The following is a 23,250-nucleotide window of genomic DNA, read 5'->3' on the forward strand; positions in this document are numbered from 1 at the left end:
GGAAGAAAGCGAGTAGGTAGGATAACCACGCGTTTTAGTCTAAGGACTCTCACAAAAGGGGAGCAAGGGAAAAACACAAATTTAACCCGCATCCTATAAACACACACTCAAGATCAGAAAGCGAAACCCAATAAAATTTAGTACTCACGAATCGATGATGGACAACCAGAACCGACATGGGCTGAACTCAATGACTGAGCGCTGAATCATGGTTTGTTTACTCCTCTTATACTTCCTGATTCGCGACCGCTTTACTTACGGGTCCTAGTGCCGGTCGCCGATTGAGTGTGCATGACACAGTGATTCCGTTAGTGTGACTAGTGATGTTCCTTGCAAAGTTTCGGATAAAACAGTCTGCATTAATGTGTGTGTGTGCACGGACATTACACACACACACACACACACAGCGCCTGCGTTCACAAATGGAAACACTTATCTGTCGGGATTTATTTTTACTTTTTTTAAAGGTAAAGTGCAGGTTAATTTGTTTTATTTTTACTTTATATTTTGTATGAATTATTTTTATTTATAAATTTTTGGGGGCTGTAGAACGAATAATTCGAGTTTCCATTATTTCTTATGGGGAAATTAAATTTGGTTTATGAGTGTTTTGGAATACGAGCCCACTTCCTGAACGAATTATGCTCATAATCCGAGATTCCACTGTATATAATATCTTTCATATCAAAAATACTATTTGAGCACTTTTGTCACTTTATGCATATGAAATCAGTTACATAAAATCATAATTGTTTGCTGATTTGCACTTTTGAGCTTTTCAGAAATACAATTGTGACTGTGCTTCCACAGCGGGTTCGCTTAAATAACTTCAGGCTTAATAAAAAATAATAAAGACAGGTCTCAAAAGTTTGTAGCGCGGCCACATAAAGGGTCATTTCGGATAGCGTGCAAATAATTAAGGGGCTAATGCTGCTCACCTGCGCTAAGAAAGGGGCCCGATCTGGTTTTAAATGTACCATGACAAGTGTTCAAGTCCATGCTAACATGCGCAAACGCAGCACGAGAGAACTCGGAAGCGGAGTCGGGTCATGTAAACCAGCATAAAAGCGAAACCGGCAAGCAAGTCAGCACGGAGAGATGAGATTCACAGGGCTGTTGTTTAAGAGAGAGATATTGTTGGAGAATTGCGAAGGACTACTTTTCACTGCTTGGATTAGTCTTTCAGGACACTCACAATTCACCGCTCAGTCTGTTCTCGAGCTCCCGGATTCAACATCTATACCGGTGAGGCTGAGCCATCTCTCCCGTGCACCATTTTACACACTACAATATCATTGACTCTGGACTATCATACACACACTCACACACCTGCATACATCTCACTTATTGTTTATATTTGTATATGTTTTGTATATATTGGTTTTGGTGCACCTTGTTTGTTTGATGGTTTGTTTTGTATAATACACTTTGGTTTGGTTATTGTGTCACGTCTTTGCTTGTCCCGCCTTGACATGTCCCACACTTGCCCATGGCAAGCCCCCAAGGACAAAATATGCAACACAATGTACAACGTTACAAAAAAATATACATAACATCTAAACATTCAATGTATAATATTTACATTTAGGCATTTGGCAGACGCTCTTATTCAGAGCGACTTACAAAAAGTGCTTTAATAAGTATAAAAAATAGCATACAACGTTTCAAAATATTAATACATCACATTAACGCTTCTTTTGATAGACTTGAACGTCATATTTTATAACTCACCAAATCCGGAGAATTTCAACAAAATTTTAATCGAACGCGTTGGAGCTCAGAGGGTTTACAATCGCACTTCATCTACTTTTAATTTAATTCAATTTTATTTGTATAGCGCTTTTAACAATTGTTATTGTCGCAAAGCAGCTTCACACAATCAAAAAAATTATTTAAGTCTGTATGGAATGTAAGTGTGCATGAATCAAGATGAGCAGATTGTCCCTACTTCACTAGCATCAATCATCATCACATTGAGATGACCCTAAATAAGATTTGTACCAGTGTTACATTACCCAATGCATTATTTATGCATCTTTAAGAAGGATAATTGATATATTTGTCTCTAGATCTGTGTTTGCAATTTGCAAAGTGAATGCTCTCTCTGCGACTATGCGTGTTGATGACGTCATCACAGTGCGCTTCTCACAACCATAGTCATAGCTATGTTTGTGCAAAACCTGGAAGTTAGATTCCAGACCCCATAGCATTGTAACTAGTTGTCTAAGTTAATCCAAATGTTACAACTTTATACATTTTTTCTTTTAAATCTGCTCACCTTTGATTTGGGTTACAATAATTTACCTCTCCTCCAGTGAGACAATGGCCATATCCACCACATCTGTTGGTGTGAACAAGGTGAATATCTTATTGCCACTACCAAGTTCAAGGTATGTGCTGTACATCTTTTGCCCTTCATGTTTGCCCTGTTGTCATATGACTGTCACCTTGCAATCCTCAAAAGGTATGGTCATGTCTTTAAGCCTCTGTAAGATAAGACTAAAAAGCTCTTCCCCTGTGGAGGCTTCAGATTCAAGAAAGCCCATGGAGTGCTCCTCACCTTGTGGCTTGTCCATTAACTGACACAGTGCTAATGAAAACTGAAAGTTGCTCTGTGTGACCTATGTCAGGGGTGCAATCCAATATAGTGGAAAAGTATTTGCCTAGTTTGATGTCACTTACAACTGCACCCATGATCTTTCCTCTGACAGTACTTAACAATTCATTTTGTACGGTTTTACCCCAGGTATGTTGTCATGTTCCCTGCTCCACTTTGTATCCTATCTATATGTTGCTTTAAGACAATATTTGTCTTATATTTATATTCCTTCTTTCAGAAAGTTGACATTATTTGGGTGGAAAAGTGAGTCTGTGGATCCTCGATCAGAGCCACGTTTTAGTCAGAGTTGAGATAGACAAGTGTGAGATGCAGTGATTGAAGAGGCTAGATCACTTTGGTCACTGATAGCAACTGAAACAACCTTGGTGGTTGCGGAATTTGAATCTGTGAACTTCTAAACTGCCATGCCTATGCCATTGGCCGGCCCTGAGCCCAAGTCCCAAAAGCCCCCTCCTGTCTGCACGCCATATGGATTAGTCTATCAAGATGTGCGCTCCTGTATGTGTTCGGTCAGGGCATGTGCATCAGACCTGGATCTTCTACACCAACCCATTACACACTCCATGTCTTTCCTGGTATGATGTTAGCATTTTACAGACACTCTGTGTTCTCTCTTTTTGTACTGTCTGTGTTGCAGTTTTGCATGATAACAGTGATTATACAGTAGTTTACGCTCTAATTTCTATGTTATGGTGTTTAATGCTGCCTCATCTCATCCCATCTTATCTAATCTTATTTCATCTTATCTCATCTTACCTCATCTCATCTCATCTTATCTTACTTCACTTACATATGTTAATGAGATTTAAACATTTATGATGCTGTTTGTGTCCTCCAGACTTTTTAGGTATTGCTGGCTATATCATGATCAGTACAGGTGCAGTGTTTTTAGCTGTTGCTGTGATTCTCACCGTTTGCACATTAAAACGTCGAGGTAAAACCAAATTTTTCTTTTGCTAAACTGTGATTCACTTTCTACTCAAATTTAAAAGACAACATTAACCTGGCTATCAATCTTTATTTTATTGACTTTCTGATCCCTCTTCAGGCTCTGAAACAGTCACACAATCTCCCAGAGAGGTACAGACTCCCACTGATTTGTTCAGGTATTACTTACACAAACATATTGCTCGCAAACAATCAAATGATTTTTTTTTTTTTTTTCTCTTTCAGTCAAATGGTAACGGTGAAAATGACCAACATTTGCTTCCTCTTCAATCAAGAGAAAAAGACGATTTACCCGAATCTGTATATCAGAGTCTGGACCCAGCCACAAACCAATCAGATTCAATCTACCAGAGTCTGACCTCAACTAATAACCGATCAGATTCAGTCTACCAGAGTCTGACCTTGAGTAAAATTGCAATACAAAATGTATATGAATGAAGAAAGTGCTTGTTTTTTCCTCCTCACATAGTAGTATTTTAAGCAATAATTTTACAGTGTCTTTTTCTTTTTTTTTTCTTTTCTCCCTGTCTCTCATTAAGCTCATGCATTATCATCCCTATAAAGTGTCTTTGGTGTCCTCATCACAATCACCAAGTTATCATCAAGTATCGAACATATTACAAAATCATAAAATTCTGAGGTTTTATTATTCTGCATTCTGTATTTGTCCACACCCTGTAATTTTGAGGGGAACTGCCCTTTTCAGAAACTGGCCAATGCAAAATACAAAGATTAATCATTTAGTCTTTCTTTAATGGAGGTTAAAACAACTGCTGTAAGTAAATTGAGTACTTACACTATTATTCCCTAATTTTCATTACATGGTGTTTGTAGTTTGATGCTGTAAAAATTAACAGCAATCATAAATCATAATTAAGATATAATGGTGAAATATTAATAAACATGAAAAAAAAATCAGAAAGTCAAAATACGTGATAAACAGTACACAGTCACATCCAACAGTAAATCACTTCACTAACTGAAGATCCACTGTCTGATTATTAAATGCTAATGTTAATGAAAAATGTTCACCCTGTCATGATCCACCCTGCATCAGTCCTACCATGACAGTGTGGACAGATTTTATGACTTGCTCATATGTTGTCCACATGCTGATTAATTATAAGAGTTGCTGGAGTTTGAACCAACGTGCATTTTTTTAACAACCCACAGATCTGCATAATTTCAATGAAAAATAAGTTTAATAAATAATCTCGGGTGAGGTCTTAAAGGCACAATATAATGATATTGACCCACATGGTTATTTTTTTCTTGCAATGTTCACACATGGTTTCTTCCAGTTTCACACTGTGTCCTCCAGGGGGCAGTAAGGGACACAGAGTATTAAACAGTGACAGGGAACTGTACATGTAAGGCAAAAAATACTAGTCAATAAAAATATATTAAACTGATAAAAAAAATGACAGAATTACAGTTTACAGTGCAGTACACAATTTCACTGTTAATAAGTTTAACACCAGACATATCTTCCTAATTTAAAAGCGTGTCTACAGCAGCTGAGATCAACAGTTCACACACACACACTTCCTGAGTGGTTTTCTGTCACTGGCTCAAAAGTGGAAGTGGACGTGACGTTACTTTTTACTAACATCACACAAATAGACACTGCACAGAGACAGAGACAGTGAGTGTGTGTACGACAACTAACAGAACATTATTAATTATTATTATCTGAGGAGTTTGTGAGTCTGGATGTAGAATGGAGATGGTCCTCATCTTCACCTTCTGCCTGATTCTAGGTAAGTACAAACACTTCCAAATCCTCATCAGTCTCAGTGTTCAGTATCAGTGTCACATTAAAGCTTTACACTGGTGGACATTCTACATGACATGCATGATTTGGACTATTAGTCTTAGTGTGTTATGTTATACACACACACACACACACAAAGCCTAACAATGTTTACACTTTAATATTCCTGGATACTGAGCTTCATTTTGGTCTTATATGTTACACCATGGTCCTGGATCATATTTCATTCCACTGTATATTATTCTCCAGCTGGTACTGATGCTGTAACTACAGTAACTGGATACAGAGGACGATCAGTTCAGATTAAATGTAACTACACATCTGGGTATGAAGAGAAGACAAAGTATCTCTGCAGAGGACGATGTTCTGTTGTGGCCATAAAAGACATTCCTGTTGATTCTAAATCTCCTGCTAAAGACTCCAGATTCTCTCTGTATGACGACACAACAGCCAAAGTCTTCACCGTCACCATCACTGATCTGAGACCAGAGGATGAAGGAACTTACTGGTGTGGGATAGAGAAAACATGGCGTGATAACTACACAAAGATTCTGCTTCTGGTTAAAACAGGTGAGTGTTACACAGAGGAGAGTAAAAAAAAATCTCATTAATTCCTTGATCATGAACATATTTGCATTCTGACAGATAATTAAAGCACCATGTACAATGTATAACATAACTCATTTATCTAGATTTTAAACTGAATGATTGATGAATGAGGCTCAGTGTCTGTATATTTGATCTAGAATCATCAATGATCTAGAATTTGATAAACTCTTTCCCACTAACAATATTTTCAGATGATCCTTCCATCAGTACTGTCTCACACACCACACACTCCACTTCAACACACTCAATGAGCACATCAGTGCATGCTGAGAGAACACACTCATTATCAGGTATGAACTTTTTTATTTTTCTCTTCATCACATTTCTCTCACATCATTCATCATATCAAAATTTTATTTCAGCTAACCTAGTAGATGCTAACCTCTCAACCACCGCTTCCCCATCTCAGGGTATGTACTATATCACATGTCTTATATGAGACTTTATTTAAATGTTTTTAAATGAGTAAAGAACAAAGTTCAAACCACTACAGGACAGACTACATTATAGTGGAACCTTGGATTGTGAGCATAATTCATTCTGAAAGCGTGCTTGTATATCAAAAAACTCATATATCAAAGTAAAGTTCCCCCATAAGAAATAATGGGAACTCAAACGATTTGTTCCACAACCCAATAATCTTCATATAAAAATGATAAATAAAAAATATAAAGTAAAAATTAAACAAATAAACCTGCACTTTACCTTTGAAAGGTGTAGTAACACAGAGACAGCAGTTCTGTAACTTGCATTTTTATTCACAACAACAGAAAGGCATGAAATAGTTATACATATTCGTTATAACGAATGACACACATGATCTCTGCTTCCTGCATCCAGCAGCTTGTTCTCCGCTCTTTTTGAACATGCAAATCCTTACCATTACTCACTTCCGCCATCTAGCGGATAGGTGAACAATAAACCCACTTTACTACAAAAAGAATCCTAGTTGCAGTGATGCAGAAAGAGGAGAGGGGGAAGGGTGGAAAGGGGGCTGCTATGTACAGTAGGACACACACACACACACACATACTCAGCTCCCCTCCCCTCTCCGCGTGAGCATGCACGCACACGCACACATTCAGCCCCACCCCGGCACATGAACACACACACATAAAAATATAAAATGAAAGATGCTTAGAGAAGATCAATTGGTTCAGTTGTAATCACGTGACTCTCTGCTTCAAAACAAGAAGCGCAAGTGTGCCACATGATACCCAATGATATTTGCTACTGGTAAATCAAGACTCACTTATTTATCAAGTCAAAATGTATTACAAATTGTTGCTCATTTTGAGGAATGCTCGCAAACTGGGTTACTCGCATTCCAAGGTCCCCCTAAATATGTGAGAATGGAAATGTTTTAAGCACCTTTCTAAAATCCATTCTTATTTTTATAATAACCCATAGTTATTTTTAAACACTGCATCACAGTACCTTCTAATCACCTACCGTACCATATGTAGGCCTAATGTCAGAAAATACCTGCATCACTGGGAGCAAACTGATGCTGCTTAAATTATGGCAGAAACACTAGATATGTTTGAACAAGTCTTTTTTTTTTTAAGTATATAAATAAATTATCACTAAATAATAAATCTAAATCTAAAGGTAAAGAACATAATTCCACAGTGATAATGTGCTTATGAAAAAAAAATAAAAACTGCAGTCTATTGGTGAACTTTCACATGTCTGGTATTTATTCAGATTTCTACACCTCCCTCAGTGTGGTTTGTCTGAACAGGTGTGGTTTCTACATTTTTAGTTTCAGTGGTTTGAAAACATGCACCATAAACACAGGGTCTTTTATACAGTACATGCAGTGTTTAGTCTGTTTGAATATGAATGTGTTGTTCTATGCCTTGGTACACTCATGTCCACTGCAACAAAAACAGTTTTTAACCCACCTGTTAATACACATTATGTAGGTTTGTTAAGTTATTTGTTTTGTTACTGTGTTTATTAGATAACAGGCCAGTATCGTCAATTAGATATTGTGGTTTCATGACAGAATTTAACACTTTAGCAGTTCACCTAGTGATTGATTGTAACTTGGATCGTGGCCAGGGGTAGCTCAATGGTTAAGGCATTGGACTACGGTTTGGAAGATCCCAGGTTCCACTTGCCACTGTTGGGCCCTTGAGCAAGGCCCTTAACCCTCAACTGCTCAGATGTATAATGAGATAAAAAAAAAAATGTAAGTTGCTCTGGATAAGAGCGTCTGCCAAATGCCTAAATGTAAATGTAAATGTAACTTGTCAATTTCTCTCATCACACCTGAGATCAGGGTACAGGGTCATTAAAGCAGGCATGTTGGGGTTTCTTCAGGACAGTAATGGTAATAGACTGTTTACAGCACATGAGGATTACTGACTGTGCCAGGGAGAGCTTGAATATCTCACTCAACACTACTAGCCGGTCAGTGCCGACCTGAAAGGCCATCAGGTCCTGCTGCCTCCCTGGTGTTTACTTTGGTAAAGAAATCTGTACAGTATATCTCATGTGGCAGACTGTTCTCATGTAATCAGTGGCAACTTTAATTTCAGTAAACATATCCCAGTTGGTTGCAGAATTTTAACAGACTTGTGGTTTTTAGTCCACTTCCAAACAAACTCTAAAATGGCTTTAATGCAGTAAGAAAACTCTGAACTGACTTCAGCAGGAAGTCAATCAAACATACTGTACTAAGTTTTCTGTTATAGTCATTGTTGCATATGTGAACTGTTAAACTGAGCTTTGAGATACAAACCATGCCAAAGAACAGAGCTGTAGTGCTGCAGAAATACCATTTGTTTAAGATATTCTGTTTAGTTAACAAGTAATAATAATAATAATAATAATAATAATAATAATAACTATTTTGGAAACACTGCCCAGTACTTTTTTTAAACAATTATAATTCAGCATAAAACTATGTGAGGTTTAGTTTGTGTACGTGTTTTATTTTTGGTCATGAGACATTTGAAGGTGATGAAACCAACAACTCGTTTATATCTTCAGTTGCACTTTATTTTTATGCACACACACAAGCCTGCATGCATGTGCGTGGACACACACACACACAGTTGTGTAATTGTGCAAATCAAATAAAAATATCAAAATGATTGAAAAATTATAAAATTATGGGCATTATGATAATTACTATATATGCATTATGATCATGTTTCTCTTGCAGAAATGTCAAACGTCATCACGGCTGTGTCTGTGGTTCTAGTGCTGCTTCTCGTTGCCCTTTTATTCGCCACGGTCCTACAGAGGAAAAAGATCAAAGGCACCAAAAACAAACACATTTTTATACTATTTGTTATATTATGATGCGTCATTCACAAAATGATTGAATTATCTTCCCCCAATTCTCAGGTTCATCTCCAGTCCAACCTGTCGAGAGTTACTCAAATTTCCAAGTGGTGAGTTGTGTTTTTGCCAAAAAATATTTTTGATTTTTACAAACCACAGAAACTCTGTTGTGGTCTGATGTAAAAATAAAGTAATTAATGGGAAACTGGATGACCCTCAAACTCAGGAAACCTGCACCGCAACCAGGGTTACAAAGTGAGTGTGTTACAAAGGAAACTGAAATTAAAACAGGAGTTAGTAAGAAGCATGAGGCATGGTATCTCACTCCTATAGCAAAGCCAATCAAAATCCCAGAGGAGTGAAATACCTCTGACCTCTCCTACCAACATGGTCCACCACATATCTATCTAAGGAGCAGACTGACATGTCGCTACTTTGTCACCAGAGGGAGTTAGAGAGCTGTCTCTAATTAAGTATCTTAGTTGTGGCAACTGGCTGTACCTGTAACTGGCCTATGTAAGTGCCGCTATATACAAATGTCAGTCTGCTCCTTACAAAGATAAGGAAACACCATGTTGGTAGGAGAGGTCTAAGAAAAATAACCTGATTTATTCAAGCTGACAAGAAATCTATAGCAGATTCTATAGCAATTCATCTTTTACAACTGATCTGACCAAAAACAAATCATAAAATGTGATAAATATCAAACAGCTACAAAGTAAACCATATTGGGTTTGGTTTCTGTAAATGAAACATATTAAACTGAGGCTATCATGGGCACAAGCCCGACTCAACTGGATGTATGAAATTCAAAATCTCTCTGGTGCATGTAAAAAAAAAAAGGATTAATAAGAAACATTTATTGTTTACTCTCTTGTGACATGTCACTTATGTCAGTATGTCTGTCTGGCTGAATTATCTACCTGGGAACACTGACAGAAAAGTAGTTTAATATAACCTTGCCGGTTTAGACTGTGTATATAAGACTTGTTTTCCTTCTTGTGCTCAGGTTCCATGCCCTGATTATGATTATGATGAGATTAAAGACAACAAAAGTATTTCTAACATAATTTACTCCACTGCTCCACCTCCCTTAAACCCCTCTGAGATTTATTCCAACACTGGATTACCCACAGTTCCCTTTGATGATCCAGAAACTGTTTATACTACAGTAGATCACCCATCAGATCCTCCTGATCAGGACTTCTACTCCACAGCTCAGTTCCCCCCAGTTCCCTCATCAGTCAGTGCTGCTTCACCATCAGTTGTGGAATCTGGTGAACATCTAACGTACGCAGCACTGGATCTTGACACCAGCTCAGGTGCAGCTCCAACAGTGATCTACAAGCATGAAAACAACTCTAGTGAATATGCTACTGTTACCTAGTTAGCATACATTAGAATGATAATAATTCTGCTGTATTTGTAATTTATTAGCCCCCATTATATTACATTATACTATAGAGCTGTTTAATTGTAAAATATGTAAAAATATTTAAAAGATGTAAAAATATTTAAAACTAATACTTATTATAAACTGATATAAGTTTATATTTTAAACAATCATCATTGTCAAATATATGTGGAATATTAGAAATGAAACAATAAAACACCTGTGGCATGACACCCTTTCACCTGTGATGACCTGAAGTTAAGATTTCCACCACAAATCACCACATCATCCTGTCACATACTGTAGTAGTTTACTATAAAAGCAACACACACTTTGTATATTTCTTACTTGGTGAATATTCCTCCTGCACTGTTTTTAGATGCAGCTTTTATATTTCTAGTTTCACCAGTTTGTGTATTTTTAAAATCAAAAGTTCAAAAATTGTATTGATTACTAATAAAGGTTTGTGTAACTTTATTTGTGGAATTTATATATGTGACCTTCTTGATTTTTTTTTTATCTGACCCGGTTTGCTCCATCCGTCATCAGCACATACACACACACTTAGGACTTGGATGATGTTACAATTTATTTGGTTCCTGCACACAGAGCAGTAGGAGACACAATGACACGTTCAGTGATATTATAGCTTCACCCACAGCAGCTCATCATAGCTCTGCTGCACTTAATACAAGTATACAGTATGATATTATAAACAAACATACAAAAATTAAACAGTAATCTGAAATATGTTAATTTATCTGACAATTTTATTTTTTTATTTTTACTTAATATTTTGTATTAATTATTTTTATGTATTTATTTTTTTGAATTATTTATTTGAATTTCCATTATTTCTTTTGGGAAAATCTAATTTGGTTTACGAGTGTTTTGGAATACGAGCCGCTTCTGGAACAAACTATGCTTATAATCCAAGGTTCCACTGTAATTTAAGTCAAAACTTTTAAAATTGCCTCGCAAACGTGTTTCTTGGAACTCTCGTTTCTGGAACACAGCTAGAGCATCCACACAGCGCCTTGCCACCTTCTCCATATATGGCGCGCTTTCTCATGCATGCAACTTGCACTGGTGTCCTGATGCCTGATGCTCTGCAAATCGTTTTCTGAACACAGAATAGTATGATGTTTTTTGTATAAGTAGTTTTACTTTCATATTATTTTATTTTTTATTATTGTCATGGCGTGCGCCTGTGATGAGCGTACGCCCAAATATAATATTGCTCCTCACACACTCTGAAGCTCACTAGCTAGGCGGCCTCCCCGTCTGCAGTGTGTGAAGGAGCGGGCCGCGGAATGACGCACGGCTGATGAGCCATCTCCTTTAATGATCCCTGGCTTCTCCTCGAACTCTAAAACACAGCGGGGAGTGTAGCTTTTCCCACAGCCCACCTCTCACCAGCCTTTGCCAGCATGTCAGTAAAGCACTGCCCACCAGACCTGCGCATGCACAACATTCCTTCCCTTTTTTTCTGTCCTCACTCCTTTAACCCTTTCCTTCCCTATATGCATATACAGGTCCTTTTCAAAAAATTTGCATTATTTTCTGTAATGTACTGATAAACATTAGACTTTCATATATTTCAGATTCATTACACACAACTGAAGTAGTTCAAGCCTTTTATTGTTTTAATATTGATGATTTTGGCATACAGCTCATGAAAACCCAAAATTCCTATCTCAAAAAATTAGCATATTTCATCCGACCAATAAAAGAAAAGTGTTTTTAATACAAAAAAAGTCAACCTTCAAATAATTATGTTCAGTTATGCACTCAATACTTGGTCGGGAATCCTTTTGCAGAAATGACTGCTTCAATGCGGCGTGGCATGGAGGCAATCAGCCTGTGGCACTGCTGAGGTGTTATGGAGGCCCAGGATGCTTCGATAGCGGCCTTAAGCTCATCCAGAGTGTTGGGTTTTGCGTCTCTCAACTTTCTCTTTACAATATCTCACAGATTCTCTATGGGGTTCAGGTCAGGAGAGTTGGCCGGCCAATTGAGCACAGTAATACCATGGTCAGTAAACCATTTACCAGTGGTTTTGGCACTGTGAGCAGGTGCCAGGTCGTGCTGAAAAATGAAATCTTCATCTTCATAAAGCTTTTCAGCAGATGGAAGCATGAAGTGCTCCAAAATCTCCTGATAGCTAGCTGCATTGACCCTGCCCTTGATAAAACACAGTGGACCAACACCAGCAGCTGACATGGCACCCCAGACCATCACTGACTGTGGGTACTTGACACTGGACTTCAGGCATTTTGACATTTTCCCTCCCCAGTCTTCCTCCAGACTCTGGCACCTTGATTTCCGAATGACATGCAAAAATTTGCTTTCATCCGAAAAAAGTACTTTGGACCACTGAGCAACAGTCCACTCAGTCCACAGCTTCCGCAGGTCCCCCAAGGTCTGGAATCGGTCCTTCTCCACAATCTCTGTGTCTTGTCACCTCTTCCCATTGTGCAGCGTTTTCTGCCACTTTTTCCTTCCCACAGACTTCCCACTGAGGTGCCTTGATACAGCACTCTGGGAACAGCCTATTCGTTTAGAAATTTCTTTCTGTGTCTCACCCTCTTGCTTGAGGGTGTCAATGATGGCCTTCTGGACAGCAGTCAGGTCGGCAGTCTTACCCATGATTGCGGTTTTGAGTAATGAACCAGGCTGGGAGTTTTTAAAAGCCTCAGGAATCTTTTGCAGGTGTTTAGAGTTAATTAGTTGATTCAGATGATTAGGTTAATAGCTCGTTTAGAGAACCTTTTCATGATATGCTAATTTTTTGAGATAGGAATTTTAGGTTTTCATGAGCTGTATGCCAGAATCATCAATATTAAAACAATAAAAGGCTTGAACTACTTCAGTTGTCTGTAATGAATATAGAATATATGAAAGTTTAATGTTTATCAGTACATTACAGAAAATAATGAACGTTATCACAATATGCTAATTTTTTGAAAATGACCTGTGTGTGTGTATATATATAATAATTTTTTATTAAGAAGTTCACATCATAGACAAAGATGACTACAAAAAAATGCTCTGTTCTTAACAGATCTCTGAATATCTGTGAAAAGCTAAGCGGTTTCAGAAATTCCATGTTTTAAAGAAGTTTTAAACACGTTGTTTTTACAGTTTTTTTTAAAGTCGTCATTTAAAATCTGTTAAAAACAGCTATTTAGTGTATTTTGTTTATAGAGAATTTCTTTGTAAAATCATGTCTCACATATTTTAAATCATAATTTCTGTCATTTGAAAAAAACTGAGAAACACTGTAAAATTTATTGGCAAAAACTGTAATTTATTAATTCATTTTTAATGAAAATCTTTAGTTTAATGGAAACTATTAAATATATATATAATGGAATTATTATTATCATTATTATTATTATTATTATTATTATTTATTTTAATGATGAGGTCTCAAAGGCACAATATAATGATATTGACCTACATGTTTATTTTTTTTTTGCACTGTTCACACACTTTCTTCCAGTTTTATACTGTGTCCTCCAGGGGGCAGTAAGGGACACAGAGTATTAAACAGTGACAGGAAACTGAACATGTATGGCAACACATATTAGTCAATAAAAATATAGTGAACTCTAATTTATCATAAACTAATAAAAAAAATTGCACTGTTAATAAGTTTAACACCAGACATATCTTCCTAATTCAAAAGCGTGTCTACAGCAGCTGAGATCAACAGTTCACACACACACACACACACACACACACACTTCCTGAGTGGTTTTTTGTCAATTGTTCAAAAGTGGAAGTGGACGTGACATTACATTTTACTAACATCACACAAATAGACACTGTACAGTCACAGAGACAGAGACCGTGAGTGTGTGTACGATAACTAACAGAACATTATTAATTATTATTATCTGAGGAGTTTGTGAGTCTGGATGTAGAATGGAGATGGTCCTCATCTTCACCTTCTGCCTGATTCTAGGTAAGTACAAACACTTCCAAATCCTCATCAGTCTCAGTGTTCAGTATCAGTGTCACATTAAAGCTTTGCACTGATGGACATTTAGCACAGAACTTTTATAGAGAGGTTCCAGTGTTTAAAGTAGTGAAGTTCTCAGGGGTGCTGAGAGCTCCTGGTTATCTTCAGAAGCACACAGAGGAGCTTCCACTTCACTTACTGCATGAGGAAACCTACATGTTCAAGTCACCTACACATGGGAACATTATCTCTACTTATTTTCAGTGTAAAATTGACTTTGAAGAGTTTGTGTATCTGTATACGAGCTGAACAACAGTCCTTAACTACAGGTTATGTGTTTAAAGATCAGGACTAATGCTTTATCAGTGCAGTCGGCCTGCAGTCTCATCTCTCTTCTTCCTGTTGTTCAACACAGAATGTGAGTTTAGTGTTTTCTATCGAGTCTAGCCGAGAGCAGATAGTCCTGTTGTAGGACGTGTAGGATTTAGATTATTAGTCTCTGAGTGTTTGTTATTTAAAATCCCTGTATTGGTTTCTCCTACTGTATGTGTATCTGTTGTACCTGTCTCTTCTCTTACACGTGTCACAATGTTTACACTTTAATATTCCTGGATACTGAGCTTCATTTTGGTCTTATATGTTACACCATGGTCCTGGATCATATTTCATTCCACTGTATATTATTCTCCAGCTGGTACTGATGCTGTACCTACAGTAACTGGATACAGAGGACGATCAGTTCAGATTAAATGTCCCTACACATCTGGATATGAAAAGAAAACAAAGTATCTCTGCAGAGGACGATGTTCTGTTGTGCGCATAAAAGACATTCCTGTTGATTCTAAATCTCCTGCTAAAGACTCCAGATTCTCTCTGTATGACGACACAACAGCCAAAGTCTTCACCGTCACCATCACTGATCTGAGACCAGAGGATGAAAACACTTACTGGTGTGGGATACAGGGTATAGTGTATGATTCTTACACAGAGATTCTGCTTCTGGTTAAAACAGGTGAGTGTTACACAGAGGAGAGTAAAAAAATCTCATTAATTACTTGATCATGATCATATTTGCATTTTGACAGATAATTAAAGCACCATGTACAATGTATAACATAACTTATTTATCTGGATTTTAAAATGAATGATTGATGAATAAGGCTCAGTGTCTGGATATTTGATTTAAAATCATCAATGATCTAAAATTTTATAAACTCTTTTCTACAAACAATATTTCAGATGATCCTTTCATCAGTACTGTCTCACACACCACACACTCCACTTCAACACACTCAGTGAGCACATCAGTGCCTGCTGAGAGAACACACTCATCATCAGGTATGAACTTCTTCATCGACCTCTTCATCACATTTCTCTCACATCATTCATCATGTCAAAATTTTATTTCAGCTAAACTAGATGCTAACATCTCCAGCACCGCTTCCCCATCTCAGGGTATGTACTATATCACATGTCTCATATGAGACTTTATTTAAATGTTTTTAAATTAGTACAGAACAAAGTTCAAACTACTACAGGACAGAATACATTACAGTGGAACCTTGGATTGTGAGCATAATGCATTCTGGCAGCGTGCTTGTATATCAAAACACTCATATATCAAAGTGAATTTACCCCATAAGAAATAATGGGAACTTAAACGATTCGTTCCACAACCCAAAAATATTCATATAACAATAATGAATACAAAATATAAAATAAAAATAAAACAAATAAACCTGCACTTTACCTTTGAAAAGTGTAGTTATGTAGAGACGTCAGTTCTGTATTTTGTGTTTTTAATGCCAACAACAAAAAGGCATGAAATAGTTACAAGAAAAACTACACACATGCTCTCTGCTTCCTGCATTTAGCTGCTTGTTCTCCATTTTTTTTTTTTTTTTGAACATGCAAATTCTTCCCATTAAGCACTACCACCATCTAGTGGATAGTCAAACAATAAACCCACTTTACTACAAAAAGAATCAGAGCTGCTGTGCTGCAGAGAGAGAAGAGGAGGAAGGGGGAAAGGGGGCTGCTATGGAGGACACATATACACACACACACACACACACACACACACACACACTCCTCTCCCCGCACGAGCACGCACGCACATGCACACACTCGGCCCCACTAGACACTAGATATGTTATATAGTATATTATTCTAAATAATATAGTGCAGGGGTGTTTTTCTCATGAAATAAAAAATCTAAATCTAAAGGTAAAGAACATAATTCCACAGCTATAATGTATACAGCTTATAAAAAACAAAACTGCAGTCTATCAGTGTACTTTTACATGTGTGATATTTATTCAGATTTCTACACCTCCCTCAGTGTGGTTTGTCTGAACAGGTGTGGTTTCTACATTTCCAGTTTCAATGGTTTGAAAACATGCACCATAAACTCTGGGTTTTTTATACATGCAGTGTTTAGTCTGTTTGAATGTAAATGTGTTGTTCTTTGCCTCAGTACACTGCAACAAAAAAAAGGTTTTTTTTTAACCCAGCTGTAAACACATATTGTGTAGGTTAAAGTTATTTGTTTTATATTTCATTAGATAACAGGCCAGCATCAACAATTAGATATTCTGGTTTCATGACAGAATTTAACACTTTAGCAGTCCACCTTGTAACAGATTGATTGTAACTTGTCAATTTCTCTCATCACACCTGAGATCAGGGTACAGGGTCATTAAAGCAGGCAGGGTTGGGGTTTCTTCAGGACAGTAATGATAATAGACTGTTTACAGCACATGAGGATTTCTGAAAACTCTGAACTGACTCCAGCAGGAAGTAAATCAAACATACTAAGTTTACTGTTACAGCCAATGTTGTATATGTGAACTGCTAAACTGAGCTTTGAGGTACAAACCATGCCAAAGAACAGAGCTGTAGTGCTGCAGAAATGCCATTTGTTCAAGATATTCTGCCTAATAAACTTATAATAATAATAATAATAATAATATAATTACTATTTGGAAAACAAAAAACAATTAAGATTTAGCATAAAACTATGTGAGGTTTAGTTTGTGTATGACCACATGTTCTAGTTTTGGTCATGAGACATTTGAAGGTGATGAAAGTCATGACTCATTTATATCTTCAGTTTCACTTTACTTGCATGTGCACGTGCGCACACACACACACACACACACACACACACACACAATTGTGTAATTGTGCATTTCAATTCAAAATATCTAGATCAGAAAATTATAAAATTATGGGCATTATGATAATTACTATATATGCATTATGATCATGTTTCTCTTGCAGAAATGTCACCCGTCATCACGGCTGTGTCTGTGGTTCTAGTGCTGCTTCTCGTTGCTCTTTTATTCACCACTGTCCTACAGAGGAAAAAGATCAAAGGCACTAAAAACATTTTTATACTAATTATTATATTATGATGCATCATCCTTAAAATGATTGAATTATTTTCTCCTGATTCTCAGGTTCATCTCCAGTCCAACCTGCACAAAGGTCCTCAAACCGCCAAGTGGTGAGTTGTGTTTTTGCCAAAAAATATTTTTGATGTTGAACCACAGAAACTCTGTTGTGGTCTGATGTAAAAAATAAAGTAATTAAAGGGAAACTGGATGACCCTCAAACTCAGGAAACCTGCACCGCAACCAGGGTTACAAAGTGAGTGTGTTACAAAGGAAACTGAAATTAAAACAGGAGTTAGTAAGTAGCATGAGGCGTGGTATCTCACTTTTATAGCAAAGCCATTTAAAATCCCAGAGGACCCAAGCCGAACATAAACAAAAGAGAAACTAAAAGCATAAGAGCAGGAGAGAATATTCTGACTGCTCAGAACAGAGATAACAATAACCATATAAAGTAAAGAAAAGTGATCAAAGGCTTAAGGCAGTAGACAGGTTTGACTAGAGCACAGCTTGTTTTTTAATAATGGCTTTTTCTTTTTACAAGTTGTCCTCACAAACATTTTACCAGTGCCATTTGCACAAGCGCCCTTACATAGGCCAGTCACAGGTGCAGCTAGTTGCTGTAGAGGCAGCTCTCTAACTCCCTCTAGTGGCAAAGTAGGGACATGTCAGTCTGCTCCTTACATAGATAAAGAAACACAATGTTGGTAGGAGAGGTCAGAGGAACATAGCCATATTTAGTCAAGCTGACAGGAAATCTATAGCAGCTCATATATTCATCTTATACAACTGATGTGACCAAAAACAAATTATAACATGTTATAAACATCAAACAGCTACAAAAGTAGACACATTGGGTTTAGCTTCTGTACATGAAGCATGTTAAACTGAGGTTATCATAGGCACAGGGCCGACCCAACTGGATGTATGAAATTCAAAATCTCTCTGGTCTATGTATACACTCCCCCTTCACCTCCCCCCCCCCACAGATGTTGACATGTATGTCAGTTATTGGAGTGTATGTCAATATACCAACATGCATATGAAACAGGGGATAGTACAAACTCTAAGATGTTTCATACATGAATGTATTTAAAGTTTTCTATATATGTTTTAAAATTATCACTCATCACTTGTTTTATTAAAGTAATGCAATGAGAAATTTACACAGAAATATACTTAGATATACACATTAAATCACTCATTACATCCTTTACCATCGATTAAATGTGCCAAATGACATAACTGTACAAATGTATTAATAAGAAACATTTATTGTTTACTCTCTTGTGACATGTCACTTATGTCAGTATGTCTGTCTGGTTGAATTATCTACCTGAGAACACTGACAAAAAAGTAGTTAAATATAACCTAGCCGGTTCAGACTGTGTATATACGACTTGTTTTTCTCTTTGTGCTCAGGTTCCATGCCCTGATTATGATGAGATTAAAGACAACAAAAGTCGTTCTAACATAATTTACTCCACTGCTCCACCTCCCTTAAACTCCTCTGAGATTTATTCCAACACTGGATTACCCACAGTTCCCTTTGATGATCCAGAAACTGTTTATACTACAGTAGATCACCCATCAGATCCTCCTGATCAGGACTTCTACTCCACAGCTCAGTTCCCCCCAGTTCCCTCATCAGTCAGTGCTGCTCCACCATCAGTTGTGGAATCTGGTGAACATCTAACGTACGCAGCACTGGATCTTGACACCAGCTCTGGTGCAGCTCCAACAGTGATCTACAAGCATGAAAACAACTCTAGTGAATATGCTACTGTTACCTAGTTAGCATACATTAGAATAATTATAACTTTGCTGTATTTGTAATTTATTAGCCCCCATTATATTACATTATACTATAGAGCTGTTTAATTGTAAAATATGTAAAAATATTTAAAATATGTAAAAATATATAAAACTAATATTTATGAGAAACTGATATTAGTTTATATTTTAAACAATCATCATTGTCAAATATATGTGGAATATTAGAAATGAAACAATAAAACACCTGTGGCATGACACCCTTCCACCTGTGATGACCTGAAGTTAAGATTTCTACCACAAATCACCACATCATCCTGTCACATACTGTAGTAGTTTACTATAAAAGCAACACACTTTGTATATTTCTTACTTGGTGAATATTCCTTCTGCACTTTATTTTAGATGCAGTTTTTATATTTTTAGTTTCACCAGTTTCAGTGTATTTTTAAAATCAAAAGTTCAAAAAAATTATTAATTGCTAATAAAGGTTTGGGTAAGTTTAATTGTGGAATTTGTGGCATATGTGACCTTCTTGATTTTTTTTTATCTGACCCGGTTTGCTCCATCCGTCATCAGAACACATAAGGCCATGTCTTTAAGGCCGTATAAACTAACAGTGCTAGCGGCACGACTCCGCGGTGAAGTTAGTTTGATATTCAGACATTCGACAGACATTCAGAAGCAGTATTTTAGGGACCGTCGACAAATCTGCCCAATGAAAAGTGAAAGTACTTGTTACTTACCTGGCTATGTGCTCCAGTTATTCTAATTTCTTATTAAATATACAAATGTCATGCAACATTGCATACTGCTTTTGTTTATTATTAATTGTTGAATTAATAGATAATATTAATTAAGTATTGTTAATAAATTTGCAAATATCATACTTTTTTTAAATCACTATTTCTTCAATAGCTTTTTGGCCGTGTGACCATGTGACTCCAAACTGGTACCAAAATAATTTAATATGAGCTCCCCAAAAGGTACACCTCTTTGCAACAAATGTCACTAAGCAAAGTGACATTTGCTAACAGTGACAAGAACAATAATTCCAAATTACAAAGTCCAAATTTTTTCACTCCACACACAGTATCTGGTCATTAATCTTGTGTTTAGTGCAGTGGTGGCCGGTCAATAAGGGGCGCTGGAGTACCGCCTCCTTAAAGTTAGGCAGAGAAAAATGCTACTTTAAAATTTAATTATTTACTAGAAAGAAAAAAGATGTTGAAAGAAAAAAAAGAAAGAAAAATGTTAAGGAGCTTGGACCAGATCGACCTGATCTTCTAATTAAGTGTGACGGTTTTGCCTGGGCGGCCTCTGCACAATCAGGATATAATGTGAAAATAAAGATTTGGTTGCCTGAGAAATGAATCAGCTCCACAGCATGTCTCATCGGCTCTGCTTTTACTAATTTAAAACAGTATTCTTACAGTAACGGTATAATTTTTTTTTTTTTTTATCAAATGAAATCTGTGATCGTACAGTGGAATTTCTTTTTTTTAATTTGACAGTTACAATAAACATTATGAATTACATACATTTAGTTATGATTCAATTACATTCAAATTTTAAGGGATACTATGCACAACTCTCAACAAACTAATCAATTAATCAATTTAAAACAATTAAACAATTTAAAACAACATCTTCTGTAACATACCTGCACAATTAGGAAATAATGTGAAAATATAGATATGGTTGCCTAAGAAATATTATGTCCCTTAAAGTTTTAAACAAGCAACTCAGCCACAGCCTGTCTCATCGGCTCTGCTATGGGCGGTCATTATTCCACAAATCAAATACCATCATGACCCAACAGATGGCGCTGTCCCCATTTATGCATTAATAATAACCTTTTTTTCTTTTTACACTCTTACATAAGCAGCAGTCACGTGATCACGGCCGAGCTTTTCCACAACTTCTTATAGCAAGCAGAGCTGTCTGACTGCTAATTGCTGTGTGATGTGCTGGTGCATGCCCGTGTCCAACAGAACAGGAAGTGCTTAAAAAAAGGAACAAAAATCAATGGGGAGATGAAAAGTGTAAAGCGAAACTGTACAGCAGAAACAGCAGCTTTATTTAATTCATAAAATAGTGCTGCCTTTGCGGCAGGTGCTTTTTGAGGTGTTTTATTTCAGTCATAATATAATATAAAATTTTTGCCGTGTATTTTTGTGTGTGTGTGTGTGTGTGTGTGTGTGTACACGTATGTCAATTAGGTGTAAACAGCTGAGACAACAGGAGTCCTGATTAAACCTGATGTTACCTGATCCAGGTGTAAATGGGTCTTACATATTCATGGAAAGTCATAGATTATTCAGTGAAACAGAGGCTTTTCTGAACAAAGTTAGGCAAATCAGTCACTTTACCCCCAATAAAAAGTCTTTCAGAGTGTTATAATTGAGTTGTTTTGCTATGGACACACACCCAACACTTTCATGAACAATCTGCCAGATTTGATTATTCTCATTTCTCGCTTCTTTTCTGCTAGAGTTTAAAATAGTATTTTGTGTGTGTGCAATTTGACATACTGTAAGTTTAAAAGTTGCACATGAATCTGAAATATTTACATCAGCCACATTATGAAAGCCCAGTTTGTGTTCTACATAAATAAGGGAAAAAGGTATTAGCTACTATATTGGTAAAGATTTGAAATTTACACAAATTTAAGAAGAGCACTGAATCACTGCAGGTCTTCAGACAGGTCTCAGACCCCTAAGGGTTGAGGGCACATTTCACCAGATTGTCCAATTAAATTACAGGTGGAGAGCGAAAAGTGGTTAATAAGTGTTTGGGAGTTAATTCCTTGATGTTCATAAATAATCTGGACCCGTATTCACAAAGGTCTTTAAGCCTAAAAGTTGCTCCTAGTTACGAAATTCTAAGAAAATTCTTAGAATTATGACATTTTCTTAGAATTTTCCTTTAAATATAGGATTAAATCTTAGTTAAGATAAAAATTGTTAGGAGTAGAGCGGAGGACTTTTAAGAGGCTTACGAGTTTCTATAGCAGAGGATAAAATGGTGAAAAGAAGAAATATTCTCCAAATACTGAACATAAAGATAAAAGAAAACACTGCTTTTCTGTCCAATTTGGTTTTCTTGTTGTTTTACTTCCTTACATCTCTCTTGGATTGTTCGCTACATACCATCCAAAAGTGCAACTTAAAACATGCGATCATGTAAATTGGTAAAAGGTCAGCCATTTTGCTTCCATCAATCTGAAATGGTATAATAAAAGGACTTTCTATGCTAAGATAGAATTCTAAGGAGCTTTGTGAATACGATCTCAAGATTATTTAGCTCTTGTGGCACACAAGAAGAATGGCTTTAATTCAAAGCAGGTAAGGTACTAACATCCAAATAAAATGTAATCCTTTTATTGACTTTACATGCAAGCAGTTACAAATTAAGCAAAATAAAACAAAATGAGATAGACGGAGATTACTAAATATCAAATTGTTGGAGAAA

The 23,250-nt window shown here is 36.6% G+C and overlaps 2 protein-coding genes across 2 annotated transcripts; both read left to right on the forward strand.

Moving 5' to 3' along the window:
- The first annotated feature begins 5,288 nt into the window (after positions 1–5,288).
- LOC128506799 (CMRF35-like molecule 5) lies at positions 5,289–10,687 on the forward strand. The gene is made up of 6 exons (XM_053477390.1): positions 5,289–5,328; positions 5,592–5,912; positions 6,143–6,267; positions 9,138–9,222; positions 9,312–9,358; positions 10,258–10,687. The coding sequence occupies exons 1-6, from the start codon at positions 5,289–5,291 to the stop codon at positions 10,633–10,635; spliced, it is 996 nt and encodes a 331-aa protein (XP_053333365.1). The 3' UTR covers positions 10,636–10,687.
- A 3,884-nt stretch (positions 10,688–14,571) lies between these two features.
- Positions 14,572–19,797, forward strand: LOC128506980 (CMRF35-like molecule 7). Its single transcript, XM_053477596.1, has 7 exons — positions 14,572–14,611; positions 15,300–15,620; positions 15,848–15,903; positions 16,655–16,701; positions 17,901–17,986; positions 18,070–18,116; positions 19,426–19,797. Exons 1-7 carry the CDS (start codon positions 14,572–14,574, stop codon positions 19,795–19,797), a joined length of 969 nt encoding a protein of 322 aa, XP_053333571.1.
- Positions 19,798–23,250: the final 3,453 nt, after the last annotated feature.

The sequence above is a fragment of the Clarias gariepinus genome, chromosome 18 (genome assembly GCF_024256425.1).
Source record: "Clarias gariepinus isolate MV-2021 ecotype Netherlands chromosome 18, CGAR_prim_01v2, whole genome shotgun sequence".
Lineage (NCBI taxonomy): Eukaryota > Metazoa > Chordata > Actinopteri > Siluriformes > Clariidae > Clarias > Clarias gariepinus.